The sequence below is a fragment of the Paramisgurnus dabryanus genome, chromosome 19 (assembly GCF_030506205.2).
Source record: "Paramisgurnus dabryanus chromosome 19, PD_genome_1.1, whole genome shotgun sequence".
Classification (NCBI taxonomy): domain Eukaryota; kingdom Metazoa; phylum Chordata; class Actinopteri; order Cypriniformes; family Cobitidae; genus Paramisgurnus; species Paramisgurnus dabryanus.
In genome coordinates, this window is record NC_133355.1 from 35,235,655 (window position 1) to 35,256,130 (window position 20,476).

At 40.5% G+C, this 20,476-nt stretch overlaps 1 protein-coding gene across 9 annotated transcripts in view; it reads left to right on the top strand.

Moving 5' to 3' along the window:
- Nucleotides 1–15,378, top strand: part of epb41a (erythrocyte membrane protein band 4.1a) — a 76,244-nt gene extending 60,866 nt beyond the window's left edge. For 6 of the 9 annotated variants that reach the window (XM_065268182.2, XM_065268190.2, XM_065268186.2 and 3 more), the window contains 4 exons: nt 1,823–1,921; nt 2,020–2,100; nt 2,623–2,760; nt 12,547–15,378. In XM_065268182.2, coding sequence (XP_065124254.2) covers nt 1,823–1,921; nt 2,020–2,100; nt 2,623–2,742 — 300 coding nt within the window. In that variant the 3' untranslated portion in view covers nt 2,743–2,760; nt 12,547–15,378. The remainder of the gene's footprint in view (nt 1–1,822; nt 1,922–2,019; nt 2,101–2,622; nt 2,761–12,546) is intronic. The other 3 variants (XM_065268185.2, XM_065268184.2, XM_065268193.2) reach the window with 3 other exon arrangements.
- Nucleotides 15,379–20,476: the final 5,098 nt, after the last annotated feature.

The following is a 20,476-nucleotide window of genomic DNA, read 5'->3' on the forward strand; positions in this document are numbered from 1 at the left end:
GAGGACATCGCCAACCCAGCCAGCCATCACCCCAGTGCATAGAGCCTTAGCCCACTGCAGACGTAGAGCCTAAGCCCCAAATAATGTCTGACCAGGTGCGTGAGCTGACAGCTATGTGCATTGTCGTGTGGGGCCTCATGGAGATTGAGCGGGTGGCTATATACTTATATAGGGACTTATAACGGATATAGGGTTACTGGATTTATAGGCTCCCCTTTGTCCCTGCTTGTCCCGCCCTGCTCTCCTTCGACTTTGCTGGTTATGTCCAGCTCTCCTTGATCTCTGTTGGTTGCGTCCAGCTTCCTAATCTCAGCCAGCAATCCTTTGACAGTCTCTGAAATGGTCCTGCGCAGCCCACACTTGTCTTTGCGAGTCCTGCCCAGCTATTCTTCCTCTCCGCTGGTTCCTCCCAGTTATCCTTTATTAATCTCCCACTCCCTCCTCTGCAGTATCTGCCAGTCTGTCCATCAGTGCTGGGTCAGCTGACTTCCGAAAGACACCTCAGCACACCATAGGCAGTGGGTTGAATGAGCTTCGGGACCTCCAGCTGCCAGCTACCTCTGGGTTTGGGTATCCCTCATCTCTGTCTCCATCCTCTGAGACCCGGAGTCCACATTGGCCTTTCGGCCCATCGGCTCCACCTTGTCTCCTACCTACCTCTTCTCCACTGCCTTGTCAGTCCACCAGCTTCGCCAGGCTCTCTCGTCCCTCCAACTCCGCCTTGGTCAGTCTTCTCTGTTTACATTTCTGGACTTCACTCCTACACCTCATCCCTCTGACTCCACTGGGCTCCTCCCTTCCTCCTTGCTCCTTTGTCGCTCCTACTATGCTGCGGCCTTAATGAGCACACATTTCATTGCTAAAACAACGTTATTTTGTGTATTTGGTATAATACAATGTGTTTAAATGGTTTATGGTTAAAAACACATTATATAACTCTTTCATTGTTTACTTTGGGGTATGTACCTTTTGCATATCGTTAACATGTACTAATACACACTTACACACCAAAGGAAATGTAAAATCGTGAATTGGACCATTGGTGCCCTTTTAAAGATCCCAGTCACCACCTTTGTTGCCTGGGCTGTTTCACTTTGGCCCTCCGGGTCCTTTGTGTCTACCTGGCTCTCCGTCTGCTCATCTCCATCCTGGGCTCCTCCCACACCGGCTTCCTCTCAGTCAGTTGTCGCCCTGTTGTCCCCACTTTCACCTCCTGCATGGCCACTCCCTCCATCAACTTTGTCGTGGAACATCAGTCTGGCTGTGGTCTTGGTCCTTTCCCTGCTCGAAGCCCCAGCCTGGAAGTCTTCGGTCTTCCTCCTGTGGTCTTCAGTCCTCCCCCAGAGCCCCCTCCAGTGCTTCATCTCCCTCTGTGGCACGTGGTCGCGCCTTTCTGGGAGGGGGTAGCACTGTAACAATCGCCCATCATCTGCCCTCACTCACCGGATTTCATTTCCCATAATCCTTTGAGCCCCCTTCATTCACCATCATTGATTGTTGTCTTTCCCTGTACTGTTATCTGGACTCTTTATTAACACTGCATGCCCTTGTAATTTGTCGGTTCTCATTTGTGTATGCCATGTTGTGGATATTCTGTAACAGTAGTTTATCATATGATGTGAGATGTTTATTGTATCAAACCAGCTATCATATTAACTAATAGTCATGTTATGAAACTTTTTATTCTTTTTATTTCAGCATATTTCTACTATTTATGATTGTGTTGCCCTTGTAAAGCAAACTTCTGTTATGAGAACAAGCATACGTGATGGTAATTGTGATGAAGTAATGTTCTAATCAATGTGTTTTGGTCCTCTAATAGCAAAATGCAATGAGTGAGAAGGAATCTGGAATGCTGTTGAGTGCCCAGACGATCACATCCGAGACCGTGAGCACCACCACCACAACCCAGATCACCAAGGTATCTGTCATTTACTTACATTAGGTCACTCTACATGAGCTTCTGAGCACTTATGGTCTCATTGCCTTGTTTGCATTTCCTCCTTGTATCTCATTCAGACGGTGAAGGGAGGAATCTCAGAGACTCGCATTGAGAAGAGAATCGTGATTACTGGAGACACTGAGATTGATCATGATAAGGTAAAATGTATTTACACACCATACTAGCTGCATGAATAAAATGATCTAATAAATATAATGTTCATACCTGTGTTTATGTATTTCCCATCCATATGTGTGACATAGCCTTTGTTTTATATCAAAGCCCAGAGGAACCACATGGCTACATTTATCACATATTTTAAGTTTTAAAATGAGCTGTGTATATAAGCTTTACTTCACTTGTTTTTGACTGGTCAGTAACCCGATTTGATAAATTAGTTTCCCAGACACAGTTATCTACTTTTTGCTACGTGCAGTGCATTTAAGATACTTTTTATCAGTATGTGTATTACCTAACAATCAAACCAATGACCTTTGTGCTGCAGCTCCAAGAAAAACACTGTCGAATTTTTATCTATATGCTAATAAAATATTTTTTGGCCTTGTACAATTATATTAAACTAACATGGACAACCAGCAAACTAAAATTTGATTTGATTTTATGGGGTCTCTAGAGTAACTGCTAATTTTTAAAGCACAGTGATGTGTCATTGCTTTAAGGCTGTGATGTCTGATGTTCAGGCTCTTGCTCAGGCTATAAAAGAGGCTAAAGAACAGCATCCTGACATGTCTGTCACTAAAGTGGTGGTTCATCAGGAAACTGAGATCAACCCAGAGTAACATCTACATGAGACGCAGGTTAGTTTCCAACTGCATGATCTGACAATGAGTTTCTCATTTCATCTTTTCCTTTCAATGTTACATGCATGATTCATATACCGATCATTACTGCAGCACAAATATATTGATGTTCAATGAAATCGTCTGTTTCAAACATATTTTTTACAGTAGTGTCAGGTTAAAGCATTGGAGACTCTTAAAGAGTAACTAAACCCTAAACCAACTTTTTTTAGTTAATGATCTGTAAGAATGATGCTTTATTAGTGCTGTTCATTGATTTTAGTAAGTTTTTTGACATTTGGATATAAAGTGTTTCAATACTACAATATATGGTGTAAAAACGTCTTAGTGCTGCCCTCTTCAGGTTGAACAGTGGCTACTGCAGTTGAATTTTCCTATTGGATGTTGGGTCCAAGAAATAACTCGTGACGTAAGCAGGTTCAAGCTCACCACGCCCTTGTTACGATCTCACCACACACTTAGTTCGTCCCCTCTATCTCCGTTGGGATCTGCCCACTTTTCTTGCATTTTTCAAATATTGCAGTGTGTGGAGTCAGGCTTTGACCAGGGGTTTAGTTACTCTTTAAGTTAATGACATCTAACTCTCATCCTCCCCGGAGAGCCACTGCTTAGAGCAGTGCAATCTCCAAAGCTACATTAAACCTATTACTAAAACCCATTGCTGCAGAGAGTTGGATCGTCTTTAAACTGCAAGAAAATCACAGAAGGCAGCTTATTTACCAGATCTAGGGACCATTCAGAAATAAATAATTCACTTGCTGAGTTAAAAAATGACTGTAATTTAAATTGAAGGTAAGCAATGTGAGGCAGTACTGATGTATGCATAGTTTTAACAATAAATGTTATTATGAATTAACAATAGACGTACATCATAGAAATATTGCCAGTAACAGAGGAAATGATGCCTGTTTGCAGTGCCATCTATAAAAAAGTATATTAAAAAACATGCATTTATACAGCACATTTATTTGTTTATTATAAAGAAGAATATGCTTAAAGAATACATGGGTGAAGCATAACAATTCAACAAACAGAAAGAGCAAGGAAAGCCAAACAATACACAACTTTGAATTCAGAATAAAGGAAGGAAAATAATAAAACAAAATTATATTTAAAAAAAGTGAACATACATTTAGGGGCGGTTTCCCGGACAGGGCTTATTCTAGTCCCAGACTTAAATGCGTGTTTGAGCTGCCATAACATAAAAACACTTTATTCTGACAGATTTTAATATATGTGACCCGTCACGGAAAACAGGGACACAAGTCGGCAGCACAAGTTTCGAGAAAATGAGAATCAAAGGGTTTTTTTTCAAAATTTTTGATTTTCGTTTTATTGCAGAATATGTTAGTTGAGATCACGAAAAAGCCTCCCCATGTTTGAGATAGCAGTTTATGTATATTTAAAAGCGTACATTTTGCGGTTGAAATAGGCTTGTTTTTCCGGAGATTCTAGCGTGCAGCGGGGGCGTCATTGTCTGTGTGTATATTTACATACTGTATAAGCTTGTGTTTTCGCTTCTGCCCCCAAAGGGAACAGCGTGACTACTGAATAAGGATAGTTCGCCCAAAACTGAAAAAATGTAATTAATGACTTACCCTTGTGTCATTCTAAACTCGGAAGACCTCCGTTCATCTTCGGAAAACAGTTTAAGATGTTTTAACTTTAGATTTAATCCGAGAGCTTTCTTTCTCCTTCTATTGAAAATCTATGTACGGTTTCCATGTCCAGAAAGGTAATAAAAACATCATCAAAGTAGACCATGTGACATCAGTGGGTCAGTAAGATTGTGTTGAAGAATCGAAAATACAGTATGGTCCAAAAATAGCAAGAATTACGACTTTATTCAGCATTGTCTTCTCTTCCGGCTCGAGCGTGAAGTCACGTGACTGTAGTGACGCGGCTGCCCTGTTCCTCAGACATGTTTGCTTAGTTTTTTTTCAAACTTATACAGCGTGTAGCGTGCGTCTCCCCAGACTGTAAATGAAGCTCGGCAGGGTTCGGCGCCAGATAATACAGAATGAGGGGGCCTCCTGTTTGACTGGGGGGCACCTCGTTCATCTAATTATTTTATTATTAGTAGTAGTTTATTATTATTATTATTATTATTATTATTATTATTATTACTACATGGCACTGTAAAATGCTTGGTACTGATTGGCCAGTCGCAACATCCAAAGGTATTTTATTCCTTGAACAACCACCTGAAACACAGCCTCACCCAGGTGCTGCGTGCGAGTCACGTAAACAGGGAGTTTAACACCTTCAAATTATACAGAATAAATATTCATAATTAATAACGTATATGAGATTGTATTGATTAAACAGAATGTTCGTCTTTTGATTTTTAACTTGTTTTAATGCGTCTGGCTTTCACCCATTATGAAACGTACGTGTTCCCAGAAGGTTTGTATTTCTTAAAAATAAGCTAATAAAATCTAAATGTTATGTCTATATATTTGAATATAATGTGAAATAAGCGGGATCATTACAGCCGGCCAATTTGTTGTCGCAAAAAATCCCTCACTATAGTAAAACCATAACTTATCATGACGCTAAAGTGCAATACTGAAAAACTCACGCAAATCATAAAGACCAGTACATAACCAAATAACAGCTAAAGAAAACTGTCACTGACATATCTAACACCAGAATTAACTATGCATTTTACCTTTAGAAGAGCTGCAGGCGACGAGAGGACTTTTAAAATTTTTTTAAGAGGGTCCTTTCAAAATTTCTTCGTCTTGCTCAAATGCCGAGACTTAGCCTACAAGTGTACATTATTTAGATAGAGAATGAGTTCTCACGCATGGCGATTGAGACCCCGAACGTGACATTAACTTTCAGTGCAGACAAAACACTGGGGATAGCTTTAAGAATTTGTGTTGTTCAAATGTAGTGGCTGCGTGTTTGTAACTGGCTGACTATGTTAGCATTGCATTGTGGGTTAGTATTTTAATTATTATTTTTTTTATTAATTATACTCCTAATTTTAATCAGTATCCATTGTATAACCAAATTTATTTGCAGCACATTTTTTTTTATTATTAAGTTCATTATTATTTTGAGAAGTAAGGGGGCACAGTGACTCAAGTGGCCGGGCCATGCCCCCTAGGGCCCACTCGTGGTGCCGACACTGAAGCTCGGGCCCACAAAACAAAAGAAAAATAAAAGAAGCTGGGGCGGAACAAATAACAGTCAGCCGCATCGTACTTCAGCCGCGTCACTGACTTTATGGGGCGCCGCAGTCGGATGACGTCAAAGTACCTCTTCAAGAAATCTTACAGAGTAGTTTAATTTCGACTCGCTCTCGCGGTACTTTAACGTCTTGCAGCGCAGCATGAAGTCAAACTCATAAGTTACACAGAGATTGTTGAATTATTTATTTGGCTACATGTTTTGTCTATCAATATTTTGCATGAAGTCATTGGCTGATGGAGCAACGAACGAGCGATTGGTAACATCCCTTAAGGACTTCCATTATCGACGGTGCTGTTTTTGGATTTTCTATTATACTACATCCCTATTTTAACCCTCTGGGGTCTAAGGGGTTTTTAGGGCCCTGGAGAAGTTTTGACCTGCCCTGACATTTGTGCTTTTTTCAGTTGCTTAAAAACATAATAATGGCAAAAGTCTTATAGACCATTTCAAAAGACGTAAACAACACTGGTCCAGAAGCACTTCCTGTTTCAGTTTGTTACTGTTTTTTTTTTTTGTTTCACACATATATCATTATCTTTAAGATGTTTGTTTAACTTTTTGACTCAGTTCTATGTGTTCTGTTGGTTGTATTTTATCCCAACGTTTATCTAGTGTTAAAAAACAGAAACAGGAAGTGCTTCTGGACCAGTGTTGTTTACATCTTTTGAAATGGTCTATAACACTGCATTCAGCACAAACTGGGCTACTATGTACATGTTTGTATTTTTGAGAGAAAAATGTTTATGCGTGGTTTTTGAAAAAGAAAAAAATTTAAGTGACTGATATAAGTCCACAAAACCCATTCTAAACATGTTTTCCCAAGACTTTTTAAAACAGGATCTATTAGTCTAGAGTTTTTTCTTTAAAATGATGTGAAAATCATTCTGCTTACTCCTTCACATAACACAATATATTGATTTACAATTTTTTAAAGTCACTTTTTGGTTAGGAAGGCAATATGCAAGGAGGCTGGAAGCTCTTGAATAATCTGTGATTGACAGCTAAAGAACAAAACAATTGCATAATGAGCTGCATAATGAGCCTTTAGGCAGGAATGTGAAGACGCCATTATTATTACGTGTTTGTTTGTGAAAGCAACACAAAAGAAATGCCTTCACATGCATGATCCTGCGTTAAATAAACTTACTGTGCAGAGATATACGCGAATAAACTGGGTTTTAGATGTGTTTAGATGCGTCTTAATACAAAGTGGGTCAAATATGAGGCATTGTGTGTTTGTGTTTGTGTGTGCGTTTGGCCGTTGATCGCGTCTGACGGAAGCACAAAGAAAACATAAGCGCATGGAGATAACTTTTATTTACTAGGCGAGAGTAACCAAGTAGATGTGATGTTTGTAAGAATACCAAAAAGCGTGTCAAATGAGGCATCGTGTCTTTGTGTGTGCATTTGGACATTGCGTCACACAGACGAAGCACACACACTTGCATCTTTTATAAGAATACCACAAAGCGCGTCAAATATAAGCCATAGTGTGTTTGTGTGTGAGTTTGGACATCGATCCCATCACACTGACGAAGCATACACTCGCGTCTGTCTGGAGATTTAGGCGCGAGTAAACAGTTATGTGATGTGTGCAATCGCATCTTTTATAAAGATGCCACAAAGCGCTTCAAATATGAGGCATTGTGTGTTTGTGTGTGCGTTTGGACGTCGATCGAGTCACACTCGCGTCTGGAGACAACTTTAGTTACAGTCACGAGTAAACAAATAGATGTCATGTTTCCAGCACTCGGCTTAAAACTCAACACAGCAGTGAATGGCTGCAGAGACGGAATGTCCATTGACTGTGGGGTTGACTAATGAATATGGATGATCTCTGCTCTTCTCTTCAATGGAGCGGGGCGTGGCTCATTATAGATAATGAAGCAACAGAAGAAAGACTGTACATCTCTCTCTTCTAATACAGTTAACAGCGAATTACAATATTTGTTTTTGATTTCACTTACATCTTCCAAAAGCAGACATTCCAAGCATTATGTAGACATTTATCTTTTGTTTATATGACAAGTATTCGTTAAGTTACAGTTAATTTTTCTGACGTGTTTCTGAAAGGACTTCACTGAGGGAGAGAGAACAAAACGCGCATCATGTTTATTTTCTTAATTTTGCGAAAAGACCAACATGCTGTTTTTATTGGGAGTGGACAGAAAAAAACTAGACAATTTAACGTTTTAAATGATGTATAAATCATATCTGTATGTCCAAAATCAGCAGAGTTATCTAAGTCTCTTTGGGGAGTGATTGAAAATTAAAGAGTTTGCGGCGCCCGCGCCGCAGCCGACCCCAGAGTGTTAAGTACAAAATTTGAAGGCGGGTTAATGTGTTTAACGGAACGTAAATACTGGAGTGTAATAGCATATACCCTTACATGTTACGATGTAAATTGTCCTCAGATTGTATATTATATTGTATTACCAGAAGTTCATGCGAAATCTGATGTAAACAATAGACTATATATCTATATTTCACGGATTATACGCATTTGTGGACAAAAATCATTGGATGATTCACACATCTGAAACAGACTGGATCCGACTTGTGATCCCCACAAGGGTAAAAGTCCTATTTATTTATGCATGTTGTTCATTCGGACTTCTGTAATAAAATACTACATATGATGCTAGAACATCTGTATCTCAAAACGTCTTTAGAGGGGGTATGGCTTAGCTAAATGAGATGTAAATGAGCCCTATTGTCTCTCCAGCCAGGGAAAAGGGAAAGTGTTAACTTTTTTCTTTCTCAAATTTATCAGTCTTCTCTTTCTTGAATGTGTTACATTCAAATGGCCACAACTTCTCCAAATCTTATCAGATTTCCATGTGTTACACATCGTTAGAAAGCTTAGCACTTTCAGAATCTATGAATAACTCAAAATGCCCCAGATCCGACTTGTGTCCCTACTTTCCGTGACTGGTCACATATGTTTTGTCTCAAGATACAAACCAGTATTGTTTTTGCTAAGGTTTTTTGTAAAAACTACTTAAATGTCCTAATATAACTAAGGTCTAGTCCTGGATTACTCTAAACCCTGTCCAGAAAACCACTTAAAGTGTTAATGGCATTTTTGTTACTGGAGGTAGATAATAATTTCATGTAAATAAAAACATTTATACAGTACACTACTGGTGGGTTGCACCAACAAGGATTAAATTAAGCAGAGTTTCGAGCTAATCTAGGGTTTGTTGATCTCAGTTTAATTCTAATTCGAGTTGTTGCACCACTTAAATTTAAAAGCATATTAACAAATCTTAGATTAAAACTTTTACTTTTATTAAAACCGTTATCTATTATCTAAAAAACGCTGAGCCGGCCCTCAGCACGGACAAAACCCGCCAGCTGCTGTTGTTTTTTTTTAAAAAGTACAGTGCTTCCATTGGAAACAATTGAAAACATACGTCACCGTAAAAGCTTCGGTGTGCACGCTACCTTAGAGGCATTCATAGCAGCTGCACTCTTTGACTTTCTAGTTGCACCTCATGACCTCTGCATTGAATTTACATTTAACAGACCTCTAACTGGATGTTGGTATAAGCTTTTGCCTGTGATATCAAATTCGATAAATACAATTACAGTAAATGTGTTTGATAAAATGGCATTTTTTTTCTAGTTTTACATTGATAGTACCAACTAAAACATAGTGTACCAGTCTACCCAAAGCATTTTCATTATTTGAGCGAAATCTACAAACCCTACAAATTCAGCTATAAAGACCACCAGGGGTTCACCGAGGTGATATCCTGTTTACTGTTTATACTTCTTATAAAGGGCCCATGATTGTGGTTGTACTACATTGACATTTGAGAACAACCAAATTGTTGTACAAAAGTTTTTCTTTTATCCTAACATCCTACTACTGATATTTGTGAAATTTGTTTTAAGGAAAGTTTCTAACATAAAATAAAATCAAAGTATTTTTTATTTAAACACAATTTTAACAGTTGCCTTAAACTGCTAATTTGTATGGACTGCTGCCACACCTGCTATTATACAAGTTTTAAAAAACAAAACAAATGTGGTTTTCTTATAAAAAATACTGAAAATGTATTTAAACTAAATAGGTTTTATATAAACCCCATTCACGCAGACCTTTGGTCCCAGAAAATACCCGTAAAATTGCCAGACAAACGTCTGTGTGAACACAAACTCGTCCCGTTAATCTTCTGGGATCGTTGCCGGAAAGAGGACCTAGTCAGATACACGGATAACCCTCTGTGTGAACAAGAAGCCGCAAGAATGCCGTAATGGGCGTGTCGTAACACAAGTTATGGTTCAGCTCCTTACAGCGAGAGATAACATGCATATAAACATTCACCACGAGAAATGTTGCAAACGAGATTGAAGCAGTTATCAGGAAATGATATATTAGACGCATAAACAATGACGCATGGCCGTAGTGAGGACGCGCGTGTCATGGCAACATGAAGTTGGTTCAACTCTTTAAAATAAGGAATTAACAACATTCACGACGAGAAATGTTAGCAAACTGGACTGAAGCAGAATCAGGTAAGTTAATAGCTCGTTACTTACTGCGTTGAAACAGAGATCATTCAGCAGCATAAAAGAATATCGCGTCACATGCTCATTTGAGCTATAATAAACGAAAATACCCGTGCGTCATCCCAACAAGATATATGGTTCAGCTCCTCAAAATGCGGGTTTGAAATGCATATAAACAATCACAATGAGAAATGTCTGAAACTGTATTAAAGCAGAGATCAGGGAGCTCGTCAAATATCCACTCTGAAGCTGAAATCATTCACCAGAATAGAACTGTGCGTTCACGCGCTCCTTTGTAGTCTTATTATAAACAAAAATGCACGCGAGTTGTTTCTGGAGAGAGGAATAATAAATACTTTGCAAACTTCAGACGCTGTGTAGAAGAGAGGGCGGGACTTTCAACAGGTCACTTGTCTTTCCGGGACCATCAGATGCTGTGTAATCTTGGCAGTGTGAATGAACAAAAACTCTTAACTATTCCGGAAAAATCCAGGATGCCTGTCCCGTGTATTTTACGGAATGTCTGTGTGAAAAGGGCTATAGTGACACATATCATAAATCTATCAATTTATTTTTAAGTAAATAATGCCCACGACACAAATATATGCACGTCAAGACACTGACCCAGATGTCTAATCTATCAAAAATATATGTATATGGTCAAAAAATGCATAGTTATTCATAAATTTTAAACATGTTACGAACATGTTTTGCATTAATGCCATTTCCAATTTAAATTCCAGTATAATATTCTTGTGATGTGTGTTTGACCACTTGAATTCAGATTCAGATGTAAAGAGAGTGAACTCCTATATTCTTTGCCCACAAAAATAAGGCTCATCACTAATAAATAATCCAAGATGTCTTTATGAATACAAAAAGTATTTATAGAGGAGCTTATATAGAGGACAGTGAGAACTCTTTAAACACCGTAATAAACTGCATGATTTAGAGTAACCATTAACATCAGAGAAATTCAACTATGCCTTCGTAAAACGCTCTGTTCTGCAACCAGTCCATTTGCAGCAATACTGTTTTTATGATGCTTATCTGTGTTTGTATTCTTTATTCTGATAACATTTTGCAAATCTGTGCTATATTTATGGTATGAAATTTAAAAGGAACAACACGAAAGTCCAAAAATAAGTCTCATGCAGTTGCCAATAGTGGTTTTTTAAATGAGATGTCAAACAGTTTATTATTGATAGTCACCTATTTTTCAGACCATTAGTCAACTCCTCAATACAGACTGCAGGTGTAATACGGACCATAGATGTGCACGTTTCATTTAACCTAAATATAAACAACAGACATTGAGGCTCTGCCTTCTCTTACAGCACATACTCCTTCACCTGTATTTGACTGCTGTTTCCCTCGTGTGTTCACTCTATGCTTCAAGTCCTCCCTAGAAACATAATCCACTGTTGTCACTATGAGATAATTAACATTAGACCAGTGCTTCTCAACCGTGTCCCGGACCCTTCTCCTTTATCTAACATTCATCACATGAATTAGCTCAATAGTGAAGAACCGAACTGTGTGTGTCCAATAACGGAGACAGTGTTATGAGAAATCAATGCATCAACATTTTTGTAGCATTTATTTTGTGTTACTCCTTTGAAGTATTTGGATGAGTCAGTGTCCGTCTTACCTCCTCTGAGAAAACTTCCCAGCGCGCAGCATTAGATCTGTAAATGTGGGGCTTTTGGTCTGTTTATGTGAGGCACTGGGCATCTGGTGCTGTTTAACCAGCTGTCAGGGTGGTATGTATACACACGCAGAACTCCCAGAGGCTCTTGGGTAAGGCTGCCCTATGCGCACGTTCCCACGGTGCCATCTTTTTTGCGTGCAGAGACCCGGTTGCCTCCGTTTACCCCACCAGTGTTTACTTGACTTTCTCTCTGCTAGAAAGAGCTACACTTTTCTTATTGACCATTTTCCTTTCATGTCTCTCTGATCTGTTTTGGTCTCCACAACCTGTTTCTGGATATGTTTACTCTTTGCCTGACCAGAAATGTTTTCTTGTTTGTTCTTTTTCACGTGATTGATCTTACTTTTTAACAGGGTGAAGAAATGGAACAAGTCGGGTTTACGAATGCGAATAAAGCCACCAGCCATCCATGTCCACCCACACGACACTTCCTGTAGCCATCTATGACCCACCCACCAACCGAACCCTAAATGTCTGTCAGACCTCAAGAATCGATACTGCAGACTGAGCCTCTAAACTATCTGCTCCTGTCCTGTGTCTAAGCAACAAAGACCGATTTAAATTCACTTTAGCACCTCAGATGGACTTTTCGTAAAACCCTTTTTGAGCTCCACCTCATTCAAGACATTCTGTTTCAGAGTAAACCAAGTTTAAAAGTGTTTTGTAAAACTGTGGCAAAAGATTACGTTTGTATCTTAAATTCATGGGATATTTATAAGGTGGATTCCAAAGCGATGGTTCAAACATTTACTGGGTGGTGGTGGGAATTTAAACATCAGGTTTCTACAATGTGAGTTTATTTAATTTAACTTAATTTTAGCTGTTGGTTAATTTGACAACTATGTTTAAAGTGTGTGTTTTTACAGGGTTAAGGAAAATCCAAAACGTGTTAAAGGTGAAGTTCACCTTAAATGTAATAGTTAGAACTGTCATAATACTCATGCTTAATAGCTTTGTCCTGTTCAAGCTTCAAAACATCTTTTTCTGTGTTTCTTAATTGTAAACTGAAAGATACATGCTCTGAACAACATGAGGGTGAGAATAATGTACCTTCATTTTTGGGGTGATTTGTGTCATTCTGTTGCAAAGCTTTGTTTTATGTTCCTCCTAAATGTGATATTATCCTTTTGTTCTGAGTGTAAAACTAAAGTGTTATTTTTATTGAAAACGCTGGAACAATTTGAGATGGGTTTTGAGTGTGTTTTAATGGTAACACTTTACAATATGGTTGTACTTGTTAACAAATGGATTAATTAACTCTGTCCCCTCCATTGACGAGTTATCTTGTCAAATAAGACAAACGCTTTCCTGCCAATGACGAGTTTTTACGGCAATCCATATTATTGCTTTTATCCACTAGGTGCCACTTTAACTCAACTTATAAAACACTGAAGCATCCAATGATTTGATCATCGTTCTGAATCTGATCTCTAACAAAAGACCTTTACAAAATTGCAATTATGTCAGCTTTTTGCTCAAACTTTGGTATCTTTAAAGAACAAATGAACATAGGATGAAACTTTTTCTGTTTGTTTGTGCGAAAGCAGGGGGTCTGTCTTTCATTTGATATATTGTATGTTTATACATTTATAGAAGAAAATGTTCTAGAAGGCATTAAACTTCTGTGAAAATCACAAAAACTAACAATGAGCAATAAAGTTTTCCAGCATTTAAATAATCTTTGTCAATGTTAGTTAATGTCAATACAATCAGGGTTCCCACGGGTCATGGAATTTCTGGAATATCATGTAATTTTAAAAGGTCTTTTCCAGACATTGAAAGTCAGGGAATTTTATATTTTTTGTCCAAGTCATGGAATATCAGGGATTTTTGTTTGTTGCTTTAAATATTTGTTTCCATTTATCAAAATGTAATCGGCTTGTTAACTTGTGACGTAAAGAATACCATTTCTGGGTCCAAACCTTCGCTGACTACAATTTAAAAAGCTGTTTATTGGCACTGTTTATTCACATCTACATTATCCAGGCTCAAAGCATGAAAATTCAGCTTTTTAGTTAGTGAAAGCCAGGGAATGTGACATTTGACTTGTAGTGGTAACCCTGTAAAACAGTTCATGTTCATTATGCATTAACTAGCAAATACAACCTTATTGTAAAGTGTTACTGATTTCATTTAATTTTTTGAAGGTATGCATCCATATTTCTTTTGTATGTTGTCCTTTGTCATCATGAATTGGGGTCCAGTGAAGGTGGAGTGGGGTTGTTGTAGTGAAGCTACACTTTATGATATTTTTATTTATTTTCTTCAGTTTTTATTTTCTGTTTGTGTGTGTACTTTGCATTTTAGATGCCCTGCTCTCTTAATGCAGCTTTGAGGTTTTGTATTAGATCCAGCATCCCAAACACCAGCTCCTGCCAATTTATAAATGGGATCTGCAGGAAAACTTTGTTCATTTTCAGTATATTTCTACTTTTCTACTAGAGGGGGCAGTATGTTCTTACCCATGAGGTATACTGCAGATCTTCAAAGCCTTTAAAAAGGAAAACTATCTACATACAACCTGAAGTGATTTTTGATCAATTGGAATTGATTTGGCTGAAATGGATTTAATTAACGATTACAGTAATTAAATGTGCTGAGCATTGATTTTAAAGCGATCAGACAGATTTTACGGCACCTTAAAGTGTGATTTAGGCATTCACAGAGTCATTAAAGACACTTTCATTTACATGAAATTCAGGAGTGAAGATTCTGGTTGGGTATTTCAGTTCTGAATAATCTCAATTTTGTGGATTTTATATTGTGCATCAACAACGACTGCGATGCAAGTTCTCTTGTGGTAAAACATACTGCCCAACGTCCAGTTTTTAAACGTCTATTTTAAAATGTTACACTTTTATAATAGTTCAGATCGTACCCTGTACAGAGACTGAAATGTAGTTTGTTCAGTGTTGTGTGGCGCTCTTTCATATTCTAGTTTGAGGTGAAGACGGAAATCGTACATTTAGTCTCAAACGTTCTTTTTCCTTTTCATCCCTCTTTCTTTGCCATCAGCATAAAAAAGGCAAATGTAAAATATATCATCATGCACTGAATAAACTCCAACATAGACACAATCACTCTGTATGTGCTCTTTATGTCTTATCTTGTGTAACTACTTACCTTGAAGGCAACATAAAATGCACATTTGTCTTATTTTTCATCAATAGCTCCTAATAAACACACAAATGTGTAGTCATTCATGTCATTTTAAATATTATGTCACCCTGTGAAATCCATGCTAAAGTCTCAATCTAATAAGGATAGGAGCATAATAGTTGCGTTCAATCTTTGACATGACCTTGCTCAGTCATTGTTAAAGATACCAAGGTTATTCACAAAATGTTCTTGACTTATATGTAGAAAACAGTGAATCACATTGTTTTCACAGGCAGGGTCACATTTTAGGAAGAAATGTCCAAGTTGGGATTTAAATGAAACGCAACACAACGGGAACTCTTCTGAGTGGGAAATTATCTGAGCTATGAAAGAGCAACATTTGAGCAATCCAATTTTCTTTATTTTTGATGAAAGAAATCAATCTTTTTTTAGACCATTTTAACTTTAACATTTAAACTCTTAAGCATTTAAGGCCTGTTTAATTTTGTGCTTGCCATGTTTAGTTTTTATTTTGGCACTCATATTAAGAGGGTACAGCATTCAAAATGTGTGCACAAGATGTCTGAAACAGCCTCCATCTCTTTGAAAGTACTGGATTTTTCTCACAGGTGCTGTTATATTTCTTAATAAAAGCAGGCTGCAGTTAATGACTTTAATTGCAGTGGATTCCCTCATAACCCTGCCAGCAGGCTTGGCTCAGATGGGGATACAGAGCAATACTACAGAGTCTTGAAATACTTTGACAAGACTTATGAGAAATGGATTTTCTGTTTGAGAGATATTCAGTTGTATTTTGTTTTATTTTCAGTAAAACTAGATATTTAGGAATGGGTCATGAGAATTACAGACAGTTGTTTTAAATATAAATACAATTCAACAACACAGATGTGTCAGGAAATGAACTCAGGAGTCAAGTGCAAGTTAATGATTTATTTAGAAAAAGGTATATATATAGAACTGGAGAGCAAAGTCACTGGTAGATCCACACACGGCACACAATAGTCCAGTACAGATCCGAAGGGAGAGAGAGAGCCACCCACGCACTCCGTCGAGAACGCCAGCACAATCACCACACACAACAGAAGGATGATACACGCCCTCCTGCAGGTGGATGACGAGCGGAGAAGGAAGATGGACACTCCAAGTTCTCAGACGGGTAATCCACTGTGAAATCCTGATGTAGTAGGGCCACTCGAAAACCACTGGTCACCGCCTAAAAACGAAGCGAACCAGTGGTTCCGAGAAACAACAGTCGTAGAGTCAATAATCCACAATGGTAATGAGGTGAACTCACTCACGGGTGATGATGCAAACCGGAGAGAAAGGGAGACAGCTGGTATACCGCCTAAAGACGAAGCGAACCAGCTGTAGCGAGAGACAAACAAAGTCACTAAATCCAGTACTCCACAAGCGAGCGGTCCGGGTGAAGACGTGTCTCCGAACGCCGAAACCAAACCTGGGGTAATAGAGGAGAAAACAGAGAACGACTGACAAGACAAGGCAGGGCAGCAGGACTGTGATAAAACAATGAGCGCGCAACGAAGGACAGGACTACGTGCAATATAAAGGGAAAGGTAAACGAGACACCACCGGTGAACAATTACCGAAACAAGGGGGCGGAGTTGGTGAATACACGAGGAACCGGCACCACAGGTAAACAACACACACACAAACAGATCACACAGCCATCGATCACCCAGCAGTCATGACAGTAGCCCCCCCTCCACGACCGGCACCAGATGGACCGGGAGACTCACCCTGTCGCCGACGGAGGTCCTCGATCAGCCCAGGATCCAGCAAATCCCGACCCGGAACCCAGCTCCTCTCATCAGGACCGTATCCTTCCCAATCCACTAAATACTGAAATCCTCTGCCCCTGCGGCGGGAGTCTAGTAACCTCTTAACAGTATAGACAGGGGCACCATCCACTAGACGAGGGGCGGGGGGATTAGGGGCAGAGACAGGAGGATTATAGCGAGCAAACATCACAGGTTTAACCTTGGATACATGAAAAACAGGGTGAACCCGACCAAGAGAAAGAGGTAACTTAAGCTTTATCGTCACCGGATTAATGACCTTAGAAATACTGTATGGCCCAATGAATCTCGGAGCCAGCTTACGAGAAGGCTCACGGAGAGACAGATCCTTGGTAGAAAGCCATACCTTTTGACCACAAACGTAACGGGGTGGAGGTCGCCGATGACGATCAGCTGCAGCTTTGGTTCGTCTGGAATTAGATAATAACAGGGTCTTAGCTCTCCTCCAGGTGCGTCTGCACCTGCGTACGAAAGCTAACACAGACGGAACCGCTGCCTCGGGCTCCTGTGATGGAAACAGGGGGGGTTGATAACCGATGGAAAGTTCAAACGGGGACAAATTGGTAGACGTAACGGGAAGAGAATTATGAGAATACTCAACCCACGGGAGCTGATCGCACCAGGAATTCGGATATTGTGACGACAGACAGCGGAGCGTTCTACCGAGATCCTGATTAGCCCGTTCGCATTGCCCATTGGTCTGCGGGTGATAACCAGAAGACAGACTGGCCGTGGCGCCAATTTGTCTACAAAACTCCTGCCAAAAACGAGAGATGAACTGAGGACCCCTATCTGACACTACGTCAGTCGGAATACCATGTAACCGAAAAACTTGATTAATCAAAACCTGAGCCATCTCTTTTGCAGAAGGTAGCTTGGGCAGGGGAATGAAATGAACCGCCTTCGAAAAACTATCCACCACAGTTAGAACAACAGTGTTACCATTAGATGCCGGTAAACCGGTGACAAAATCAAGGGCTATATGAGACCAGGGGCGGGAGGGCACGGGCAAAGACTTAAGCAGACCAGCGGGTGGTAAATTAGATGCTTTATTACGAGCACAAACCGAACAGGCTAATACAAACTGTCTGACGTCAGTGGACATAGAAGGCCACCAAAAACGCTGACGGACGGCAGCCAACGTTCTCCGAATACCTGGATGGCCGACAAATTTGGACTCGTGACCCCACCGGATGACATCGGAACGTAACCGCTCAGGAACCCATAGGCGACCCGCTGGACACCCCTCCGGAACTTCCCCCTCCCGGCCGGCCTCTCTCACCCGCTGTTCGATTCCCCATACGAGGGCGCCGACCACCCTCCCCTCCGGGAGAATGGTCTCCGTCCTCTCCGAATCGGACTTTTCGAACAGACGGGAGAGAGCATCAGGTTTGGTATTTTTCGAGCCAGGCCGGTACGAGAGGGTGAAGTTGAAACGATCAAAGAAGAGTGCCCAACGAGCCTGCCTAGATGTTAGTCTTCTGGCCGAACGGATATATTCAAGATTCTTATGATCCGTCCAGACCAGAAAGGGCTCCGAGGTTCCCTCCAACCAGTGACGCCATTCACCCAAAGCGAGTCTAACCGCCAACAGCTCCCGATTCCCTATGTCGTAATTACGTTCTGCTGGGTTTAACCGGTGAGAGAAAAAAGCACACGGATGTACTTTCCCATCAATAGACGATCGCTGTGATAAAACGGCGCCTACCCCGACATCAGATGCATCCACTTCCACTATAAATTGTTTAGCCGGATCGGGAATAGAGAGGACAGGCGCAGAGATGAACCGGGACTTTAACACATCAAAGGCCTCCTGAGCCTCTCTACTCCAACGGAAACATACATTAGGTGAAGTGAGAGCGGTGAGAGGCTTAGCGATCTGACCAAAATTTCTGATGAAACGCCGATAAAAATTGGCGAACCCCAGAAATCGCTGAAGCTCCTTCCGAGTGTCGGGTACTGGCCAATCGGCAACCGTCTTTACCTTAGCGGGATCGGGACGAATTTCTCCCTCGGCAATGACAAAACCCAGAAACGAAACCGACTTCTTGTGGAACTCGCACTTCTCCGCCTTAACGAATAGCTGATTCTCTAATAGCCGTTGTAAAACCATGCGAACGTGCTGAGTGTGTATCTGCATGGAGGGAGAAAAGATGAGAATGTCATCGAGATACACAAAGACAAATCTGTTAATCATGTCACCCAGCACTTCATTGACCATGGTCTGGAAGACAGCTGGAGCGTTACAAAGACCGAACGGCAGAACGGAATATTCCCAGTGTCCAGAAGGTGTATTAAAGGCTGTCTTCCACTCATCGCCCTCTCTAATACGTACCAAGTGATAAGCGTTGCGCAGATCTAACTTGGTAAATACGCGCGCTCCCTGTAATAACTCGAATGCTGATGACATTAATGGCAAGGGGTACTTATTCTTAACAGTAATGTCATTCAGCCCTCGATAGTCAATGCACGGACGAAGAGACCCGTCTTTCTTTTTTACAAAGAAAAATCCAGCACCAGCTGGAAACGAGGAGCGGCGAATGAGACCGGCTTTAAGAGCGTCATTAATGTATTTATCCATAGCCTCTCTTTCTGGTTTAGCTAGGGAAAATATACGACCCTTAGGCGGAGAAGTGTTGGGAAGTAGTTTGATCTCGCAATCATACGACCGATGAGGAGGCAGAGAAGTAGCCCGGGACTTACTGAAAACCTGATACAGATCCGAGTACTCCGCCGGGACCCCTGAGAGATCGATAGCCGGAACCTGCGAGACAGAACAAGAGACAAGAGAGGGAGCAGGACCAAGACAAGAAACATAACACGAAGACTTCCAAGATAACACAACATTGTTCTGCCAATCAACGTGAGGATTATGTTTGGATAACCAGTCATGACCTAAAATGACTGGCGATTGTGAATCCTCTAAGATGTAAAATTCAATCTCCTCACGATGATTGCCAGAAACAAACAAACTCACAGGGGGTGTACGGTGCGTGATCACAGCCATATGCTGGCCCTTCAATGTCCAGGCAGACAAAGGAGAGTAGAGAGGGATGAATGGAATACCCCAGGACTTGGCCAACCCAGCATCCAAAAGACACGCCTCCGCACCGGAATCCAGCAACGCCTGTGACGAGAAAGAGTTAATCATGACAGGTAGTGTGGTGCTGCTTACGGGAGATTTAAATGACGATGCGCCCACCGAGACTCCCAGGTTCATCGGCGGGCGTGAGCTTTTACCGGACAGGTGGCCGCCAGATGCCCCGGCTTGCCACAATATAAACAGAGGCCATTAGACAGCCGACGACTTCTCTCTCCAGCAGAAATTCGGAACTTGCCCAGCTGC